Genomic DNA, 20,837 nt, shown 5'->3' with positions numbered 1-20,837 from the left:
ACACTTCATCACTATATACAGTTTCTGTCCCTACATATCTCTGTGTACTTTCTCACAGAAGCAGCTGTAGTCTGAGCATTTCAGTCTCATTTGATTTTTCAGTGGTTATAAGGTCACTTTCTTCAGAGAAAAACTCATCAGCTGCACTAACACATTGCATCAGTCAGTGTCCTGAAGAACAACATGAAATGTAATTCATCTTGCTCCCTTGGATACTGTTTTCATTGTCATATGCAATGGCATGCTGAATGGGATAGTGTTCAACTGGAAGTTTCATTAAGCAGCTCTCAGACACCATTAAAGTGTTCTAATAGGTGTGACTTATTGACCGGAAGAGTCGGTAAACAAATGAAGTATAAGTGACAGTACGAGACCAGAGTAACAGTAATTAGCGATGTGACTCCATGAGTAATAGGAAAATTGTCCTGACCCAGTTGATGGCAATAGCAACGAAATCTTTAAAAAATGGTTAAAAAATCCCCAATAGATGGGTTTTCTACCAACACTTATAAGGATCACGAGCAGCCTTTCTGGTTGCCACACAAGCTCCTTCACTCGTGTTCCCCTCCAGCTAAGTTGGGACACGCAGTGGCAGCTGTGCTCTCCATGCTGGCCAGAGCCAGGCACAGGGCTGGAAGGAGGACGGGCTGGCAGCATTGTCCCAGCACAGCGCTCCTGCGGCTGATCGGAACAGATCTGCAGCAGCACAGCTTCACAGGAAGCCTCCAGCAGCCTTCCCCTCTCCGCAGAACACCAGCACTCCGGTGGGAACCCTGCTTATTTCTGCTGTGTGGAGCTCCCACAGGCACCCTCTGCCTTGCAAAGTGCCATGCACAGTCCTGGCTGAGCTGCCGCACCTTGCCTGGTGTTCTGCGCAGGGTTGCACAAAGACAGCTGTATACCAGGTGTACAATGGCATATCAATATCCTGCCTCCAATCAACGTTCCACATTTATCCCATGCTACCCTCACTTCAGTGCCAACACAAACATTTCAGAGAGCTTGGATTAATGAGAGAATAACAAAAACAAATCTGATCTGTCTGTGCATGCTTTTTGTCTCTTGGAATCACATCACATATGACTTTATACCTCTCCTGAATAAGACAAATGTTATAACACAGAAATCAGAGCATTTTAATGCAAATATATAATTATTCTTCAGTATGTGCATGAAAAAACAATTTTATTTCTTTGATGAAATACCATTCACAAAAACCCCCCACCAAATTACCAGCTGCTCTCCAATAGTAAGATGACATGACAAATAAAAAATCTTTTGTAAGTTCCATAAATAAAATTAATTTTATTTCTCTGTCCATATCCTAGCAGTGTAGGCCTCAATGGGATTTTATGGGGGTAATACCCTGGAATATAATAATGCCAAAAAGAAGGAGAAGTATGAACACCACAAGACAAAACACATGCACACAAAATCAATACTCTAAATTTCAGGGTTCCTGATTGCTTGAACAACTGACAGGAAATGCACTGGTTTCAGTGCAATAATAAAAGGTCTGAAGACTTACTTGGAAAGTATGAACACAGAAAAAATCACATGAAAGAAGTGTTGAGAGAAGCAATGAAACTGGTTGTAATAAGATGCCTAGTTGTATGTTTTACAAAATTATACAAAAGTTGGAAAGGGAATGGGAAAATATGCAAATATATAATGTACAAAAAAATACTCACTTTGAGAGTTTATTTTGTTTGAGGTACAATTACAGAGGTTTTTATCAAGCTACAAACATCCGTAACTGGTTTAGGAGTTGGTTGTTCTTTAGTCATCCAAGGAAAGGAGCAATCAGTAGATGAAGTCTGGCTGATGCAGACTCCAGATAGAGCACATCTTCAGCACTGGTTATAATTAACTACTAGTCTAACTTACAACACAGTTCCTGCTTTCCTCTGCAGATCTAGATTAAATTACCTAGGAACTGCTGTAATTCAAAAAGAAAATAGAGCTGCCGGAGCAGGGAGGTGTGGAGGAGCGGAGAGGCGACCCCCATCACAGACCTGCGGGGCGTGCCCCTGTGCCTGCACCGCGCTCCGCTGCCCGACTGACAGGTCCCGGCTCTCGCCGGCTCTTCCAGCGGCAGCTCCTCCCTTCTGGCCAGATGGACAGCACAGCCTGGGCCCGGGCTCCGGGGGACCCGGCTCGGGGCAGAAAGCAGCCTTTTATAGCCGGCTCGCCGGGCTGCGGCTCACACCTACACACTCCGCTGCCGAGCACAGCGCCGCTGCCGGGACCCACAGCCCCGCCCGTCGCTGCCCATGGCGCCGCTGCCCCCGCTGCTGCTGCTGCTGCTGCTGCCGGCGGCCGGTGAGTAGAGCGGGGCCCCGGGCCGGGGTCGGCATCCGCGCCGTCCTTCCCCACAGGCGCCTCCGCGGGCTCTGCTGGACGCGCTCCCTTGCCCGACCCGGCCGGACGGGGCTTGGCAGGTGGGAAGAGGGGTAGAGAAAGGAGTGTCAGGAGAAACCCTCACGGGAGGTGCCTGTGCTCCCACGCCGGAGAGCAGCCCCCGTTACAGGTGGCCAGCGCTCGGGCACAGCTGGGTGGGACTCGCCCACGGGAACCCGCGACTTGCCGCTGCCAGAGGCGGCTGGAGCTGCCCCGACAGCCCGGCCGGTGCTCAGACCGCACCTGCACACGGCAGCGGGGCTGGAGGGGCGCACATTACTTCTGTAAAGTTCATCCGTTATGTTCAACTCTGCTAACAAAATAACGTGTTTCAAATGAACAGCAGCTTGCACGTGAAATAACAATCTTTCTATCAAGCCAGTAGCTTTACCCCCGCTCTTCTCTGGGTATTGGAGTGAGCTGTCACGGAGCACTTGAGTTACTAAGCAGTTCAGAAGCAGGAATTGCTAGGACTGAGATCGCCTACCAAACCCTAACTGGGCTATTCTAAAAAAATGAATCAGTCTTCATGAATGAGTTATGATGTGAGAATGTAATTAAAGGACCCCTGCCTCACACCTTCACACAGCCAATTAGTCACTTTACAAATATTTAATTATTTTTTTTGTCTCCTACATCCTATTTATTAATCAGTGTTAAAGACTGGTTGTAACAATTCGCAGTCCATTTCCTCACAGGTTTTCTGAGGTATTCATCAGTACAGTATCTGATTATTCTAATTTCTCTGAAAGTGTATCATCCCTCTTTTTCAGATAGGTATGTGGGCTGACACAAAAAAGCATCCTCTAATTTTAGGTTCCCATGGTGACATGGTAGGACCAAATTTAACTTACAACTACATAAAATTATGTGGAACTCCAACTACTCAAAGCCTGGTTCTCACTGAGTGGTAGCTTGGTACTCCAACCCCAGGATATTCAGCAGGTTGGGGCCTACTATTTGTAAACATCAATAGGTATTGTTTTAAAGTGATTAAATTAACCTCATGCTGAACCTTTGTGACAGATGTAAGGATAAAATCCTATCTTCCAGAATAGCAAGCATCTGCCTTAAGTAAAAGATTGTCTTGCAGGTTTTTTTATGCATTCCTACACAGTTTGCAAATTCACCACACCAAATCTTGCAAATAGCAGGATCCTAAAGAAAAGAGCCTCAGTTAATTCCTAGAACAGATTCTGGGCACAGAATGGAGCAGGATCTGGGGGAAGGAAGTACTGTGATTTAAAGCCCATAAGGTAAGGTGCTTGCATAATGAGGCCAACATAGGGCCCACCAAGCTCCCTGCCCCAATTCTTCTTCCTGACCTCAGATTGCCCCTTTGATTCCTTCTGCATTTTTATCATCCTCCAGACTTCACCCTTTGCATGGGACAAACCTCAGAAGAACATTAAGGAAAGCAATGAAATCACTGTTTCTGCCAGCTTGGAGTGCTCATTACAGAGAGCCTGGCTGTGCTCTGATAGCTCTGAGTCAGGCACCTCAGTCACCCACTCCGTGGGCAGTGAGGAGCACGGCAAATGCAATTTACCTCTTTCCCAACTGGTCCAAAGTATCAAAACAGGCAAATTTAACCTTTCAAAAAATTTACATGTGACCAGAGTTTGTGGAGATAGCATGTAAGTTGTCTGGGCAATAAAATGAGGTGAAAAAGGCCATTCCTGATGGCTTAGGAAACAAGAGGTAAAAAAATCTAAGCAAAAAGTAAGGTTTCTATAAGGCATACAGTTATTTTTTGCAAGATCTTGGAAATGCATCAGAAAGTCTCTTATTCCCAAGTTTCAAGTTCTGAACTACTGGAGCACTATGACTGCATACAGATATCCCATTTCTGTACCCTCAGTCTTTAAAAGAATGGCTTAAAAACTCTTTTTAAACCCACAAAACAGCATATACTATGATTATCACCAACATATTGATACTCTGATTGTTTCCATGGCTCTGTGCATTCTCAGATGATATTTTATTGCTTTTGTTAACACATAAAGCTGTTGTGACAGAGTATCATATTCAGAGTATCTATGACATGCTGGTTTACAACTGGATATCCAGATGCTGAAACACAAATATATTACAAGGACAAAAAGTTTATGTCCTTTTCTTTAAGACACAGCATATTATACTTGAGCTCCTCAGGTCAGAGAGTTCATCAGAAAGTTCATCACTTCTACTTGTCATGGATTTAAATCAAGGGACTGGGAACTGTCCCAAGTTAGCAAACAATTCTCTGATGAAACCAGGAATACGATTTGGAAATTCTTATTTTCTTCTTCATGACATGTATCTCTCCTATACCATCCTTCCCCAGTTACCAGGAACTGAGACGCAATGAATAAATTCTTCACTTTTTTCAGAATCCCCAAGGTCATGCAGAGCAATCACAGCTCTGCCATTAACCATGGTTCCTCCAGACATTACTGGCTGGCTGTAAGAGTAACCATTACTGACCTTGAAGAGCATAACCAGCTGTCACTTGTAATGCTGCAGCCTTATTGCAGGGTTTTAGCTCAGAATTTACTGAACTTGTACTCTCAATGCTATCATAACACAAATCTGTTTATAACCAAATGGATGCTTCTGCTAGCCAGAACCAAAATTTCACACTGAACGTACAGGAGATGTTCTGGAACAGGAGCCATGCACAAGAGATATTGTTCACTGCCTTAGCAAGGAAGTTTAGTGCCAGCTCAGCAGTTTTGCAATGAAACTGCAATTGATTACATGGCAAGGAAGTTTTTCTTTCCTCAGGATATGATTGCTTTTTATAAATGGCCAAAGCTGCATGTGCAAGTTTAAACACCCTTGTTTCAACACTTCTGCCTCTAGATCACATGCCCAAAAAGCTAAAGAGACAAGACCTGGGAGTGGTCACCAGTCAGGAAAATGATGCTGCCTCATGGTTCTTCCTGTAGTTTTTTTTTTACCATTCTCACACACAAACCAATAGAGTTTCTTACTGAGGTGATTTCATGAGGTGTTTAAATCCCACTGTTTCATGACATTACAAGTGCCAGAGGTCACCAGCATCCCACACGTTTCAAGTTACTCAACTGTGCTGGGACTGGTATTTTTTCTGTCAGATTTTCCATTAACTGATTATAGTGAATCATATAATCTATTATGATATAATCTATTACAAAAGATTACTCTATTATGCTATTATAATAGATTATGTACTTATGCAGATTATATAAAAACTGCATAATAATATAGCTACTTTGTAGGAAAGTAACCATCAAAGCCTTCAACAATGAAGTCTAACTATTTTTTTTCTGCTGTCTCCATCACAGGTATTATGAGTTATTAAATCTTAATGCCTTTTGGAATCTGTAACCAGTACTGGAGTTTAGGTTTATAAACTATTCTCCTCATACCAAAATAAGTAATTTGTTTAATTAATAAGAAACTCTAATCAGAAGCCTTCTTGTTTTGTAGTCATTCAGCTTCTCAAAATTTGCTGTGAATAGCTTGGAGCCTGCACTGCAAGGAGAGGCTGCCCATTACCATCAGGGTCTCCAGTGTGTTAGTTCACTCTCTTAGCATGACATGAACCCCTAAAAATATCACCCAGAGTCTCAACAGTTTTCTGCTGTTTAGGACCTCTTGCTTTAGTACTGATATAGGATCGTTAAAATATAGTTCCTAAAGTAAATTTTGTTCTGGAGAAATAATAGTGAGAATCACTTCAACAAAAATAACCCCAAACAAAAGTAAACAGGAAAATAACCAAACCCCACCCTTCTAATTTCCCTGGAAAAAACTCCAAGCACCCATCCGTTTCTCTGCCTTACAACCACCACACCATCCCCACTAGTTATTTGGCTGTTTTGTCTAAAAATCAGGAAAACCAAAACCCTGTCATAAAGGACCTTTTTCTTCCAATGTAAAGCACTACATTCTACAAAATAATATAGGCAAAATTGCACGTTATGTTAAAGAGAAAGCACTGCAACCCCGAGGCAGCTAATCTTAGCAACTGGGTGGGCCCGGGCCCCAGAACACACACTGGCCCTCACCAGCTGGAAGACTGGAAATGACTGGTGTGCTATTGTACACTGCCTCCACAGGAAACCACTGCAGCTGTTCTCAGGGTTCAGTATTCTGCTCACTATGGACTGGGGACAAAGGGACTGGGTCAAGCAGCGTGGCCCAAAAGTGTCAAAAATAAACCTGGATTAATTTCAAGTATTGTCATTTATTATCGATGCTTTAAAAAACCCAAACAATCCCAACTATTTTATATTTGCATGTTGGATTCAATAATACTTTTTGTCCACAGTTTATAAAGGCACTTTTGGGGAAGCCCGTTTGAGAAATCGAAGAGGAATTCTGGAATTGGCCGGAGCCATCAGATGCACCACAGGGCGCTCTCCCTTTGCCTACCTGCGCTACGGATGCTACTGTGGCCTGGGAGGAAAAGGATGGCCCAAGGACCGAGTAGACTGGTGAGAGTAACTACTTATCTGAATAATTAAGTGCAGAATGCAGATGACAAATAAAAGGACTAAAATATAAATTAGGCCTATTTGAGAGAGGGAAGCGAGTTTAAACCCAGCTCAGATTGCTAAGAAACTCTGAGGCATTCAAATTGTGTTGCTGTAGATCTACACAATCTTGCCTTTAATTCAAGTTCACATTGCATTAGTACAGTATTCACAGTACAACTGAGTTCCTTTGCTGTTGCGTTTCAGCAGAGCTAAATAACTAAAGTCTTGTTGGAGCAGCTTTAAAGGTTATTGAAGCTATCTAAAGTAAAAATTAAAAAACAAAGGCAACAAAAATATTGTGATTTTACTATCTTCCATGTTATTAGTATTCAAAATAATACATAACAATTATGCAATATTCAACCTGCTGAAAAATAAATCTAAAGCCCAAACCTTTCCATTTAGTACTAAATCACAGCATACTGATGATCATCAGTCAATGTAACTTACAATTGAACATTTACTGACAAGATGATTTTGGGTTTTGTTCTGTTGTTGCATGGTTTGGTTAATTTCTATGCATGAAATGGAGTGTGTTGGTCAACTGCTATGTACCACAGAATCTTTACATAATGATTTGTAGGAAATGACCAAGTAATTACTTAATAAGCACCGGAAAAACAGTAATTGAAAAGTGAAAGCTCACAGCATTAACTTTTCCTATTGCAGACCTAAGTTCCTCAGGCAACCTAAACACCATCTACCTACTGTAATCTGATGGTTTTAGTCTGCCAGGAGCAAACTGAATGAATGAATGAAGGAATGAATACATGAATACTTTGTGGATACACCCAGTTCTTCCAACAGGTCAAAAAGAAAGGATGTACTTGGTTTGCAGCAAAAACTTACAAGCTATCTAATTTCAGGTCCTTGTTACCTCCTCTACTTGCTTTTGCTGGGCTTGCAATGATTCCACACCAGAGACACTACACCAGCATATTTTAATGCCTTTTTTAAGCATTAAAATGTCATTAATTCTTATCTGTACTGTTCAGTTTCACAATGTCATAGAAAGCCTAAAAATTCTTTGTGCCAATTATGACAATAACAATTTTGAAACAGTAATTTTGAGCAACTTTATATTTTTTGATGATAATGAACTAACAGTTCATTTTGTGGAAGGGGCTAGGAGAAAACCATACTCACATATAACTGAGAATGCTCTGAAGATTTAATTAGCTCAATTAGACATTTTTCTCATCACTTATTACATGAAAAAGTAGTCTTTTTTTCCAGGTGATCTATTAAACAATTACCCTGGTTTGGTTCCTGAGCAGGTAATGCTTGTACACTCACTGATATTAACTGTTTTATTATTCCACAGCTGTAATAACCCACTGATAAACCCCACCCCACTGTATGACCATAAATCACCATCTCTGTTCCTGTTCCTCTCAGGTGCTGCTTCCACCACGACTGCTGCTATGGGAGGGCAGAACAAGCAGGTTGTCAGCCAAAGACTGAAAGTTACCACTGGGAATGCAAAGACAATTCTGCTGTTTGTGGTGAGTGAGCACTTGGGAGCTTTTTGGTGTTGGGTTATTTGTTTGGTTGTTTCTTAATTCTACTCATTAGAAAGGTATTTTCTTAATTAACTGTAAAATTCTTATTTTACCATCTTCCTTTTGTAACTTTTTTTTGCCAGGATACACTGTGCCTTCAGAAAGCACAGCTAAACCAATCAAGTGCAGTTGATGCAGTTTCCTCTTCTTAATCTTCCCTCTGACTGACATAAGCAAACAAAACTGTGAGCTAGAAGCATCTATTACCTTTTCAGAAAACACAACCACAACCATCCTTTTACTCAGCTACTCAGCATTTACATTTGCTGAGGAACCCAAGTTATGTTACTCCCTACAAGTCTCCAGCTGGAGAGCAAGTACCAACAGGAGACAAGAAAATGGTAACAGTTTAAAAAGATCTTTTCCCTACTTAGCAGAAAATATTTCCCACTATTTGTAAGTTTACAATGGGCATGTTTTTGGCATATTTATCCCTGATCAGTTGCACTGATGGCTGCAATTTATTAATGAAGTCATAATTACAGGTTACAGTTTCAAACAATGAGGTATTAAAATATTTTATGAGTATATTTATTTCTGGAAGTTAAATTAACAAATCTTAATTTGAATTTATTTACATAACGCAAATGTACAAACTGCAAGAGACTGCTGACCACATCCAGATAAATTTTGTTTGATCCAAAATATAATTGCCATGCTGAAGTAAGGGAAGGACAAAGAAAAACCCCCAAAAATGGTTAACAGGAAAAAGCAGCTTTCTTTTGCATTATTTGTTCACAACTCCCAGCATTTTAGCAAATGCTTTCCAATATACTCGAAAACTCATTGAAACAGTAGCTTCTCAAAACCCCCAGTATTTACAGGGTTTTTTTTCTTGTTGATGTCACGGTTTTATATTGGTTTTTGTTTGTGTGCTGTTTGGGATTTCGTTTGCTTGTTTTGTTTTTAAAAATCAGATGCTCAGTCAGTTAATTTGCATATAATTTTATGCTTCTACCTAGAATGCAAATGAGCTTAAAAATTGATTATTATTTGTACTACGGAAATGCAAAAACTGTTACGTAACCTTGTTTAAAACAAGTCTGAGCTTCTGACTACTATGGTTTAAAATAAACAGTTGGCCATTTACAGAGAACACAAAACCCTCTCATTTTATACTCAATTTAGAATTTGCCTGATCTGAAAACAAATGGAAGTTTAGACATTACTTCCCTTCCTCCTTCATATTCAATCTTTACTTTGCCAAAGTGTCTACCTCGTTCAGAATCTCTACTTGCTCACGTCTTCCCCTGCCCCAGATGGACAAAACGTCTTCTCTCTCACACCGATTAATCACATTACAGTCCACCCTTAGTTGCTGTAAAGATTTTGCTCCTGACAATATTCAAAATACTGGCCAAGATAGCAGGCATGGTGTCAGGAAACCAAGTCCCTGGCATAGCACAGGTAAGATAAAGTCTGGAGCAATACCAGAAGAAGAACAGAAAAAGGAATAGTTCTCAGTTACTGTGTTTTGATTTTTTATCCTATCATGTTGTTCATGCCACCTATGCTATTGAGTAGCTCTTAGGGCAGCTAGTTGCAGCATAAACACATACACATTAAGAACATTTCAATTTCATGGCAGAATTTGAGTTAATTCACAAAACTGAACACTTGTTCTGCTCCTGGACAAATCTCAAACAGTGATTTGGCTAAGCTTTTAAAATGGTAAACACTCAGACAAAATGTAATTAAGGATTCTTCAGTTTACAGACAGTTACAGAGAGAAAAAAACCACACACTTCCAGGCTGGCACACTGAACCCAAAATACATTGCTGTAGAAGAAAATGTTCATGCCAAGAAGGAACACTCATGCCAAGAAATCTGTTAAGTTACAACACTACAATTATAAAACAAACAGGACAAGACATGGATTTTATCACACACTTTAACTTCTTACTGAATGCCTTAATAAAAAAAGGTGGGCAATTTAGGCTGGACATGGAACACTTTTGCATGCCATGTGTCTATCCCATATATTATTTTTAATGCTATATCTTATACTAGATTATAAAGGGTATGGAAAGGACTATCTTCCCAAAGTGAATTTCACTAGAGCAAGGGAGAAGGCAGGGAGGATCTCATACCACTTTCTAAAGACAGATCAGTTATCAGAGTTCCTTTATTAAAAAACTATAAGAGTATTTAAGTCTTTATCTGGCTGTTGTATTTTCACCTGCCAAGATTTGTCACTACTGGCTATTCCACAGGCTCTTAGTCTTACCAAAGCTCAGCAAGTTCCTATTGCACTTGAAATGTAAAGTCTTTGTACTGCAAATAGGGAATATGAGGGAGCAATTTTTGGTATTCCATTTGGGATTTTTAATTTCTTCAGACTAATATCAAATTTACTGTGTTTTCTTTCAGACTCACTAGAAGATAAATGTCAAAAAATGGCATGTGAATGTGACCGTGAAGCTGCCAAATGTTTTTCTAAAGCTCCCTACCACAGAAAATACCTTTTGTGGCCAGACTTTATGTGTGGTGAGATTCAGCCTTTGTGTAGGTATTAGATACATAACTCTTATATATATTTAAATCCAAAATTACTTTTTTTTTTTTTTTGGCCACAGTAATGGCAAGAAATTATTTTCCCCCTTCTTGATACTCTTTCATTCCACCTCAGCCTCTCCACCTCAAAATGTTAATGTAAAAAAGTAAACATTTTTCCTGTCCTTTACTTTCTCCCATGCATTAATTATTGACTAAATAGAAATCTGATTTTATTAGCTTAAGGAGTAACTGACAATCTTAATATTTGTTTATATTCAGATTCACATATTATTCAGATTGATAATATTATTCACTGTGAACTTTTTATCCCCCCTTCAAATCAAACTTCTCGACTAACAGACCTTAGCATTTGTTAACTTTGAACTGACTGGAAAAAGTTCATGAAGTGACAGTGTCAGCACAAAGAGCCCTCTCATCTACATTAAACACTTACTACAAAGCCTAATTTAAGTGTTGAATTTCATTCACCTGGAGTAATGCTACCTGCATTGAAGAATCATGTAATAGGTTTTTTCTAGCATTTACTTTTCAAGAGGAGTTTTCTAAACAGCTGCTTATTTGATATGGCTCAAACTCCTTACTCTATGTACACCCTGAATTTCCTGTAAGCACAGGGAGGAAATTCTACCCTTAGAACTTTAGAGCCAGATTTAAAAATGCAAATGCAAACCATCACCAAAACAGAAATATGAAAAAACGTAGAAGTTGTTGGGACCAACTGGCTTTTTCACAAGTGTTTGATCCTGCACAGCAAGAGTTTATGAAGCTCAGAAGTATATAAACCTCATCAGGATGTAAAGCTGATTTTAGCTAGGATCACTTCACAGATATTTTTAACCCTTTGGGAAGAGAAATCAGTACCCTGAACTGATGAATAATACACTTTTTTCTACCTGCAGATTTTAACAGTTATAGAGCCAGGAGTGTTTTATGTCTACTTTCACCAACGTCAACTTACTCAAAGATGTAGGGCTAAAGAGCAGGTTTGCACAAGTCAAAGCTAATGACATGTACTTCAATATTTAAAAAAAAAAAAATCAAAAGCCAAATTATCTATAGGAATAGTGAAGATTTCAGGAGACATCTTTAATCGTGAAAAATATTCAGGCAAATTTAGTTCACATTACTGACACAAATGAAATCAAGAAAACAACAAACCAATGCAGACTGCAAGGGGACAAAGTTCTTGAAAAAAAATCTTACCTTTTCAGTAAGAATCATACAATTCAGTCAAAGGAACATACATTAACAAATGTCAATCCTGCTTAACGCAAATAACTTTCCAGTCAATATTTGCTCAGACACAGATACATACATTATATTGCCCTAAGTAATTACAGTGTCAGGTCACTTTTCCTTAATAATCCTCTTTAAGAGATATTTAAGAATTTACAAATTAGCAAAAGAATTCAAGAAGAGAGAATGAAAGGAGCTATTGATGAAGTCTAACTGAGCTAATAAAAAATTTCCATGGTAATTATCACATTTAACAAAACACAAGAAAATTCAAGTAGTCTTTGCCTTCAACTGCGGGAATTTTGGAACAAATTCTACTGTGAGACTGTGTATAGGGCAGTCACAATGCTACATGTAAAGAAGACTGAAATAAATGAAGTTCTTTCAACATCAAGCCTATCCAGGAAGGGCATTCCTTTGGCGAGCTGAAGTTGAGGAAGACACAGCTGGTATGAAATGTTAAGTTTAAAAAGAAAAAGAAAGAAATCACTGTAGCAGTGCAAAAGACACTGACTTTAAGGCAGGCTTGAAAATACAGAGAATGCTCAGGACAGCATAAAGAAACTTATCTGGTACAGATTGGGAGAGATGACTGTATGAGTTTTACATGGCTATAGAGGAATGTGCTTTTTTTTTTCCCCAACAGAAAATTCCTTTTTCCTTCATCCTCCAATTTGGAATCAGCTGGTTTAAGGATAACTTACCTTAAAGCTTTTTCGTATGTTTAAATTAACATAATCCACTGTTTTCACTGCCACATACATAAAGAAGAAAAGCAAAGTTTATCCAAAATGTCCATTTTTAGAAGCTAAACAGCTCAATGCCGATCACTGCACTTGTGTCTCCAGACGCCTTATCTCCGTAACTACAAGATCAATGTTTATAACTGGGTTAAAATACAAGGCCCAGTAAAACAAACAATTGCAGACAAACTGAGGAATAAAAGGCCAAAAAATGGCAACAAAAAGTCCCTGGGTTGAGACTTTCCAGAAATGTTTCCACATTCTCTGAGGAATAGTCCTGTGAAAAAGGAAATGGAAAGGCTTAGAGGAACTTTCTGGTTTGTTTTTACCCAGCTCTAAGAAAACCTAATAGGTACTACAGCTTTGAATTACTTAGCCCTTACTCAGGTACTTGTAAAAAACACCATGTTGCACTCCAGGAAAAACTTTCCTAAAACCCAGTAGTAGCAGATTTAAAGAGGCACTCTTTAGTGCACCCAGACCCCGAAGCCCAGCAGGTTCCAGTGCCACATCACAGCTCTGCCTCAGGCTGTCCCATGCTCCCTGTGCTGATCTGGGCTCATTCTGCCTTCTACCGGCTGGCAAAGGGAAAACCCAGTACACACCAAAACAAGAATTTCTCCCATACCATTTCCAAAGATCACACCAGCTATCAATGTTAATGGGCTTGAATTAAGAATGAGGTAGTAACAGAAAACAGAAATTCTGATAAATCATCAGAACTAGTATCAGTATAACTGAGCTTATTTATGATTCTGAGGACTCATCCCATAATAACTACACTGTATCATGACGAAATTCTGATGTATTTATTCTCAGCTGACAGCTAATACCAGGCACCGCAAGAGGCAGTTATCACGGTAAGGTTTGGTATCTCCCAGTGGTTAAGAACATGCTTGTTGCTGTTTCCACATTTGCAACATCTGATAAGTAAAACCACCTCTAAGAAACCAGTGGAAGCATGCACAGAAGGTATTCAAAAGCAAGCATATGAGAATGCAGATTCATATGTTATTATTAACCTCAGAGTTTGGGTTAGACACTCATTTCAATGAGCAACTGTAAAATTGTAAGGCTGTTACTTTCTGTTTAAAATGCTGTGTACTTCCGACCCTCTTCCATAAGCTTAACACTTACTTCAATTCTCTTCTTGACCACAGCCTCCAAAAGGAGAATAATTCCAGAACAGAGAGCAACATGGCATTTACAATTATAAATCTTGATGTCCAGTAATGCACATCTAGCCAATCCCAAGCAAATTCAGCTATCAGCTGGTATGGCAAAAATAAATACTTTACAGTGAATTCTCTCCATTGCCTCCAAGAAGGATCTTTAAGGTCCTGTAAATTAGGATAAAGAGACTGTTAATCAATTTTATATTAAACTTACTTAATACTGGCTTATTTCCACTAGTCTTTTGTTGAAAAGTTGGGGCTTTTATACACTGAAAGCAGTAATTTATCTTTATTATACTTGCTAGTAGGTAATACTATAATGCAGTAATTTCTATTAGATTAGAACATCACTTTCTGTAGTCATGTGAACTTCAGAAGAATCAGTTTCACACATTTAAAGTCTTAAAAGCCTAAAATCAATCTTATTAAAGGTAATGGTTGCAACACTAGTGATTGCATACAATAAAATTGAAGAGCCACTTACTCTGTAGGTCTGTTGTTTTTAAAGTCAGAGTGTAAAGAGATGAAATGATTAATTATTACATTATGTGTTTTTATACTGCTAGTCTTAAAATGCTTATAACCAAAGCAAGTAGCATATTTAATGTTTTGAATACGTACAAGCAGTTTTGTGACAGTATCTTCATACTTGTCTTCTTGCATAGGACAAATTGTATGGATGAAAGGTAGGAAAGCTTCTGCATAATCAAACAAATATAGGTATAACATACTGAGTCTTGGAGAACTCTTCAATGCATACAGAAGAAAGAGTGATTTTCCTGGGTTTACGGCCTAAAAGGTATCAAATTATTAAGTCTCAATCAGTAAAACAGTAAAATGAAAGGGACATGCCAGTTCTTAGATTTTCTGACAATCATTTTTCAAAGGGCTGTTTTTCAAATACAACACGTCATTACACTGAGCAATTTTTACACAGGTAATTCCACTACTTTAACACCCCTCCTGGTTTTAAGAGAATCTTCTTTTAAATGTATTACTTTAAAAAGAATTAATATACATGACACGACACACTTAATATAAAATTTACCTTGTATTCCCAAAGGTTCTGTGGTGGTTTAACACCTAAAGTTTTCACACATTCCAGTTCTGCCATAATAGCTCTCCTATGGTTACTGTTCTCTACACTGTAGGGTTCTTTGGTGAAATCCTCTTCAGTCAGTGTTAGGAGCAGTCTACAAAAGCAGAAGAATAGAAGTAGGTAAACAGTGCCTATTCACCAAAAAAGATGACTAACAAATACACAACTGCATATTGAAACAAGGTAGCATCTTTTGGGTTAAAGAATCAGAGAATACTTTGGGCTGGCAAACTTTGGGACTTGAAAAGATCATCATTACATTGCATATCAAGTGTTCTACACCAACTGCATCTCAAAGCCTGGGTTTTAAATTTCCTTCTTTTCCAGTTTCCTCTTGCCTGCTTTCAGCATGGCTCTTGGGTGGAATACATATGCATATAGCACATGCTTATTTCCACAAGAAAGAAAAGGTGCAAGGGTGGATAATACATCAGTAGAATTTTACTCTTGGTATAAATTCAGTCTGCATTGTCAGCATTTTAAGAAGTTCTTAGAATATGTTCAGGTAGCTTGCTAAGTATCTACTACTAAAAGTTTTCAACAGCAATTGTAAAAACTTCTGAAATTTATTCTGATACATCAACAGACTATTCCCACAATTCATGTAACACAGTATGGTCATTTCACAATAAGCCACCCCAATGACTGTCAGTAGTCCAATCACATAACAGTTGTCCTTGACCACCAGGCCTCTCACCTTCCATTTACTTTCTCCAGTAAAAATCTTTCTTTGTAATGTGAAGCCCACGGGCCCAGCTGCTCCAGCCAGAGTATCACTTCCTCAGCAGTCCACTTGGCGACAGGCTTGTGGACAAGAAGATCATCTTCAAATTCTCTGCTACTCCAGTGATAGCCAAGTAGAACTACCTACAGGTAGATTATAAGGATACTTTACTTGCAAAGCAAATACATGAATGATATAAATAAACACACAGTAAGTAATAACACACACTCAACACATAGTCTTCCATTTCATGGAAGTCTAGAACATTCAGGTTTTAAGAAAGACAATGTTTCTTCTGTGCATGTACATTTAAGAATATTTGATTGCATGCTTAAGGAAGCAAATACGGAAAACAACCAGATGAAACTTACTGCTACACAAGTTAAAGCTGTCAGAACACCTGAGAAAAACCCTCCTCGAGGATTAATTCTTCCTGTGTTTGAAACTGTAGGCATCTGGTCGTTCCCATGCTTTTGGAAAGTTGCTAAGCTGCGTGCTACATCACTGTTCTGTAGAATATCTTCTTTTCTTTGTTCAATGGCATCAGAAAACAGCTTTTCAATAACATCCCTAATAGGAAAAATATTTGTCATTGTACTGCAACCATTGAGGCTTAATATTCAGAAAATGGAGTAATTTTTGGATTTTTGTTTTCCAGCCTTTACTAAAGACTATCATCTTTAAAAACAAGAAAAAAAAAGTTATTAAAGCTTAGTAAATTTAGAATTTTATCACTGTCAAACAACATTTTCCTTAACTTCTGAAGCTAAAATACCACATAACTCCCAAGTTATTTCTTATGCAAAATTAGAATCCTGTAATACATTGGCAAGCCTCAATTATAAAAAAATGCTAAACAAAAGATATCATAAAAAACTACCATCAATCCTACAATTTATTTATTTAAACATTATTAACCCCAGATAAAATATTATTAACAAAACAACCTGCAAGTAATTCAAGATAGCAAGTAGATGTTTTTAGCTTTGTTCTGCAATATGATCACAATTTTTCCAATAAATAATTCCTATTACAGAAATTACTACACAATTATCCAAGATCAATCTAACTTAGAATTATTATAAACAACTAGCTATATTAGAAGACTGAGGATCCTGCCTCTCCATCTCCCAGAAAATGTAGAAGGGGGAGAAAGCCCTCCCCCTAAACAAACCCCTTCCCTGAAAACAAAACCAACCAACCCACCCTTAATTCCATGTGCTTGAACAGTCCATGACAAGTGCACAAGCTGAAAGTCTTTGGGATTTAAATGTCTTTGTGACAGTTCAGATTACCAATTATCTAAGAATATCTGCAGCAAACTCAAGAAACCAGAAACTAATTTCTGTGGTTTCATTTATGTAAAAAAGACATTCACAAAATAGTTCACTCACCTGAGGAGGATGTTGACTTTGGGGAATCCTTCCCATTTTTCTCTGCATTCCGGGCATTCATTCTTCTTGGACGACACCCACCACAAGGCCAAGCAGTGCCTACAGAAGCTGTGCCCACAGTTCAGGGTGGTGGGATTGATCAGGATGTCGTAGCAGCAGTGGCAGAGGAACTCACTGACTGATATCTGCCGACCCAGGCCGGGAGTAGCGCACGGTTCAACTTTTGCCCTCTCTGTTTCCCCTGGTAAAGTCTCACCTTCTTCCATTTTCCTTTATGCCTTAAACAAACCGAATGCTCTCTTAGATCTTCAAACCAGATAAGGCACTACTTCTGCAAAGCAACATGAAAACAGCTATTTTGGAAGTTTAGAATTGTAAGCAATGTGATTTATCATTGCACTGCTTTTGACACTGATGGTTTTAAATTTTTGAAGTAACTCAGCCCTCCCCATAATGAAACATGATCAACTTTTTCAACAATATATTCATTGCCAACTACAACCAAACCAGATTCTAGATGTAAACAGCTAGGCTCAATCTCCCTATGCTTTCTTCTCCCGTGTTATAAAATACATGAAAGTGAAACAAAATACTTCACTATGATTCACATGACTTCTGACAGTAGCTTTAATCAAGGTTTTAGTATAAGAAACCAGTCAAAGAAAATATCATTAAAAAGTATCATCAGAGGATACAAAAATAAAACACCAGTATAACATAATGATCTAATTTACTTCATCCCTCTTCTTTCCAACCATATGGAATAAAACACTACTAATAGGGGTCAATGCTAGACATTGCTGGGGAATGTTAAAAAAAATAAAAGTTTGATCCACCAAGCCATATGCTTCAGAATCATAAGGGACTGATCTGCACACCTTCTCAGCAAAGGTCTAAACTCCACATTAACTTTACTTGTAGTTACTTTGTTAGTATTACAGAAAACACACAGGTAAGAATTTAAAATTGTTCCAAGCTTACAAAAAATGTATGTTTGATGTTCCTACTCCATGCTCTTAAACAGCAGTACATAGTTTCTTGAGAAAAACACTGATCCAGATCATTCACTCATGATACGCTAGAAGATACCAAGAACTAGAAAATTTTCTCCTCGTACACTACCAAACCAAAATACGATTGCACTATCCACCTTGTGGCTCCTGCTTACTACTAACTTACCAACTTTCCATGCAGATCAAGCACGAAGAGGTAAGCGCACAAGCAGATAAAGAACAGAAATTATGAAAAAAAGCACAAGTTCAAAAACAGAAACCGATAGTGAAATTAGAATCCTTAGACTTTGAAACATCTATTTCCATGGCAAAGCACAGGCTGTTAGCTTTCTAAAACCTGAAACAGCACTTGTAAGAGGAAAAATAAAGAAGATTTTGCACCTAAAAACATTCTTCTAGTTTTCCTGAAAGACAGAGGCATGAGGATTTCTGTGGAAAATACCGGAAAAATATTTCACCGCTCAGTCAGCACCAAGTAAGAGGCAGCAGCAGAATGATTCCTAGCTCCCCTCCCGTCTCTTCCCAGCCGCAGCCTGCTGCGGCACAGCACGGCCGGCGCGGGGTCCCTGCCCGGCCGGCCCCAGCCCGCTGCCCGCTGCCCGCAGCGCCCCGGCCGCAGCCCCGGGCCGAGGAGGGGCCGGGCCCGCCCCGCCGCTTCCGCCCCGCGAGCGCCGCCAGCGCCGCTCCTCCCTCCGCACGGCGCCGGCCAGCGCCGCCGCTCGCCTCTTTATTCCAAGCGTTTAAAATCACCGGACACCAGCACCGCTACACTCCCATTTCTGGGAATATACACTTCCATATTCGTGAGAACTGAGGTACGCCTGTTTACTGTACCCTACGCAGCCAGTTAGCCTTCCTTCGCAGAAACTATTCAAGGTTGATTTTACAGTAAAAATTCGAGGTATAATTAGAAGTAAGATTTTCAGGTGCTAGTTTGATTGCAGTGCTAATGCATCCTGCACAGAGACTATTCTTACCATATAAGAGTCTATCTCTCCACACATGCACAATTGCTTCTATCAGTCTCTGTTCCCTTACTGGAATTCTTTTTGACCAGTCCAAAACTATTTGATTCACTCTCTACAACACCCTGACAGGAGGTTGTAGCCAGGTGGGGATGGACCTCTTCTCCCAGGGAACAAGTGACAAGACTTAGCTTTACTCTGCACCAGGGCAGGTTTCAGTTGGGCATTAGGAAAGGGTGATCAGACATTGGAATGGGCTGCACAGTGAGGTGGTGGAATCACCGTCCCTGGAGGTCTTTATGGACTGGACACAACACTGAGTGCCATGGTCAAAATGATATGGTGGTGTTTGGTCACAGATGGGACTCAATTATCTCAGAGGTTTTTTCCAACCTAATTGATATTGTGAATTTTTAAAGTATACCTCTATGATGTATTTTTTTAACTGTTCAACACAGTAACATTTTCTTTTAAGATTTTGTTTCAGTTTGATACAAACTACAAGTCCACTTCAAATGACATTTCAATTAATTATCCCAGCCTATTACAAGAAAGAAAATAAATCTCTCATTGTTTTTTTCTCTCATATTATCCATTTTTCCCCAGAGAACCAATCAGCAGATCTTTAAACTACTCTAGCCTGAAAGAATTCAACCTCTTCTAGATCTGATGAAGTGCATCTAGATCTACCTTGGTATGCAAGGTGAAAATGCAGCCCAGAATACTTGTTCAAGATTATAGTTTTTTACTACTTTTTTGTGCTGTTTCACTTAGTTTCACATTCAACGTTCAGTAAAGTAAAAGAGCATACAAGTGTTTGATAGTCTGTGCAGCAGACTTGAATGATGTAAAACCATGGCCTTTTTGTTCCAGTTTATAAAACTCTCTCCACTACATCCCGCATAATTATTTATCCTTTTCTGTATGCAGAAATTACGCCCAACAATTTGTGGAGAATTTTTCATCTGTTTTCATTCTGCTGGAATTTTGAAAAAGATGCTTTATGAGCCGTGTAAATTCCAGCCTGCAGCACAAACTCTGAACTCCACAGTTCCTGCCCTCTGCCCCCATGCAGCACCTTCTCTCCGGGGCAGCTCTGCCTCGCACAGCGCTGCTGCGGGCCCATCCTGCTGCGCGCTGCTCTCCTACCGCGGCCGTCAGAATGTCCCTCGTAACAGGAAAACGCTCCTTCTGTAATGCGGCACCACCTCCACTTCCCCTAGAATTCTCATCACTAAGGCATGGTCGCTACCAGTTCTCCACCATCCTCCTGGTGTCTCCTAGGAAGAGTCCCATGCCTTCTTCCTTGCTGGTGCCAGTTGCGTATTTCTGGCTTTCAGAGCGAGGCCCACATCCATGACATTTCACCACACCCCACAGAACCGCGGCTGGGTGAGACTTCCATCCCCGCGGCCGGCTCAGAGCACACGGCAGGCTGCGGCAGGCGCCGTTCCAGCCCGCGGTGGGTACGGCGGTGCGGCCCTGAGGGCTCCGCCCCGGTAG

The 20,837-nt window shown here is 39.7% G+C and overlaps 2 protein-coding genes across 10 annotated transcripts in view; one reads left to right on the top strand and one right to left on the bottom strand.

The window, feature by feature from the left end:
- Positions 1 to 11,430, top strand: part of PLA2G10 (phospholipase A2 group X) — a 25,838-nt gene extending 14,408 nt beyond the window's left edge. For 2 of the 3 annotated variants that reach the window (XM_072935712.1, XM_072935711.1), the window contains 3 exons: positions 6,698 to 6,863; positions 8,304 to 8,410; positions 10,839 to 11,430. In XM_072935712.1, the coding sequence (XP_072791813.1) occupies positions 6,698 to 6,863; positions 8,304 to 8,410; positions 10,839 to 10,984 (419 nt within the window). In that variant the 3' untranslated portion in view covers positions 10,985 to 11,430. Of the gene's footprint in view, positions 1 to 1,913; positions 2,323 to 6,697; positions 6,864 to 8,303; positions 8,411 to 10,838 lie in introns of all 3 variants that reach the window. The other variant, XM_072935713.1, reaches the window with a different exon arrangement.
- Positions 8,983 to 20,837, bottom strand: BFAR (bifunctional apoptosis regulator). Of its 7 annotated transcripts, none has more exons than XM_002195335.7 (8): positions 20,413 to 20,837; positions 17,357 to 17,687; positions 16,334 to 16,532; positions 15,936 to 16,105; positions 15,188 to 15,332; positions 14,761 to 14,931; positions 14,102 to 14,304; positions 8,983 to 13,241 (listed from the first exon to the last, which is right to left on the bottom strand). In XM_002195335.7, the coding sequence occupies exons 2-8, from the start codon at positions 17,620 to 17,622 to the stop codon at positions 13,049 to 13,051; spliced, it is 1,347 nt and encodes a 448-aa protein (XP_002195371.4). In that variant the 5' UTR covers positions 17,623 to 17,687; positions 20,413 to 20,837; the 3' UTR covers positions 8,983 to 13,048. The 7 variants fall into 7 exon arrangements, with proteins under 7 accessions (XP_002195371.4, XP_072791809.1, XP_030141111.4 ...); XM_072935708.1 differs by having other exon boundaries at positions 17,357 to 17,634; positions 20,413 to 20,831; XM_030285251.4 differs by lacking the exon at positions 20,413 to 20,837 and adding an exon at positions 18,751 to 19,015.

Source organism: Taeniopygia guttata, chromosome 14, assembly GCF_048771995.1.
Source record: "Taeniopygia guttata chromosome 14, bTaeGut7.mat, whole genome shotgun sequence".
Taxonomy (NCBI): domain Eukaryota; kingdom Metazoa; phylum Chordata; class Aves; order Passeriformes; family Estrildidae; genus Taeniopygia; species Taeniopygia guttata.
Note: the sequence above shows the minus strand (reverse complement) of the source record. Positions and strands in the feature narration are given on the sequence as shown.

Excerpts from the sequence above, each read along its gene's own strand:
- BFAR (XM_002195335.7), bottom strand. The coding sequence starts at position 17,622 with ATGGAAGAAGGTGAGACTTTACCAGGGGAAACAGAGAGGGCAAAAGTT. Across the intron at positions 15,333-15,935 it reads CTGGAGAAAGTAAATGGAAG|ACTGCTCCTAACACTGACTG; the intron begins GTGAGAGGCCTG and ends CTGCTTTTGTAG. Across the intron at positions 14,305-14,760 it reads ATACTGTCACAAAACTGCTT|GACCTTAAAGATCCTTCTTG; the intron begins GTACGTATTCAA and ends CCTAATTTACAG.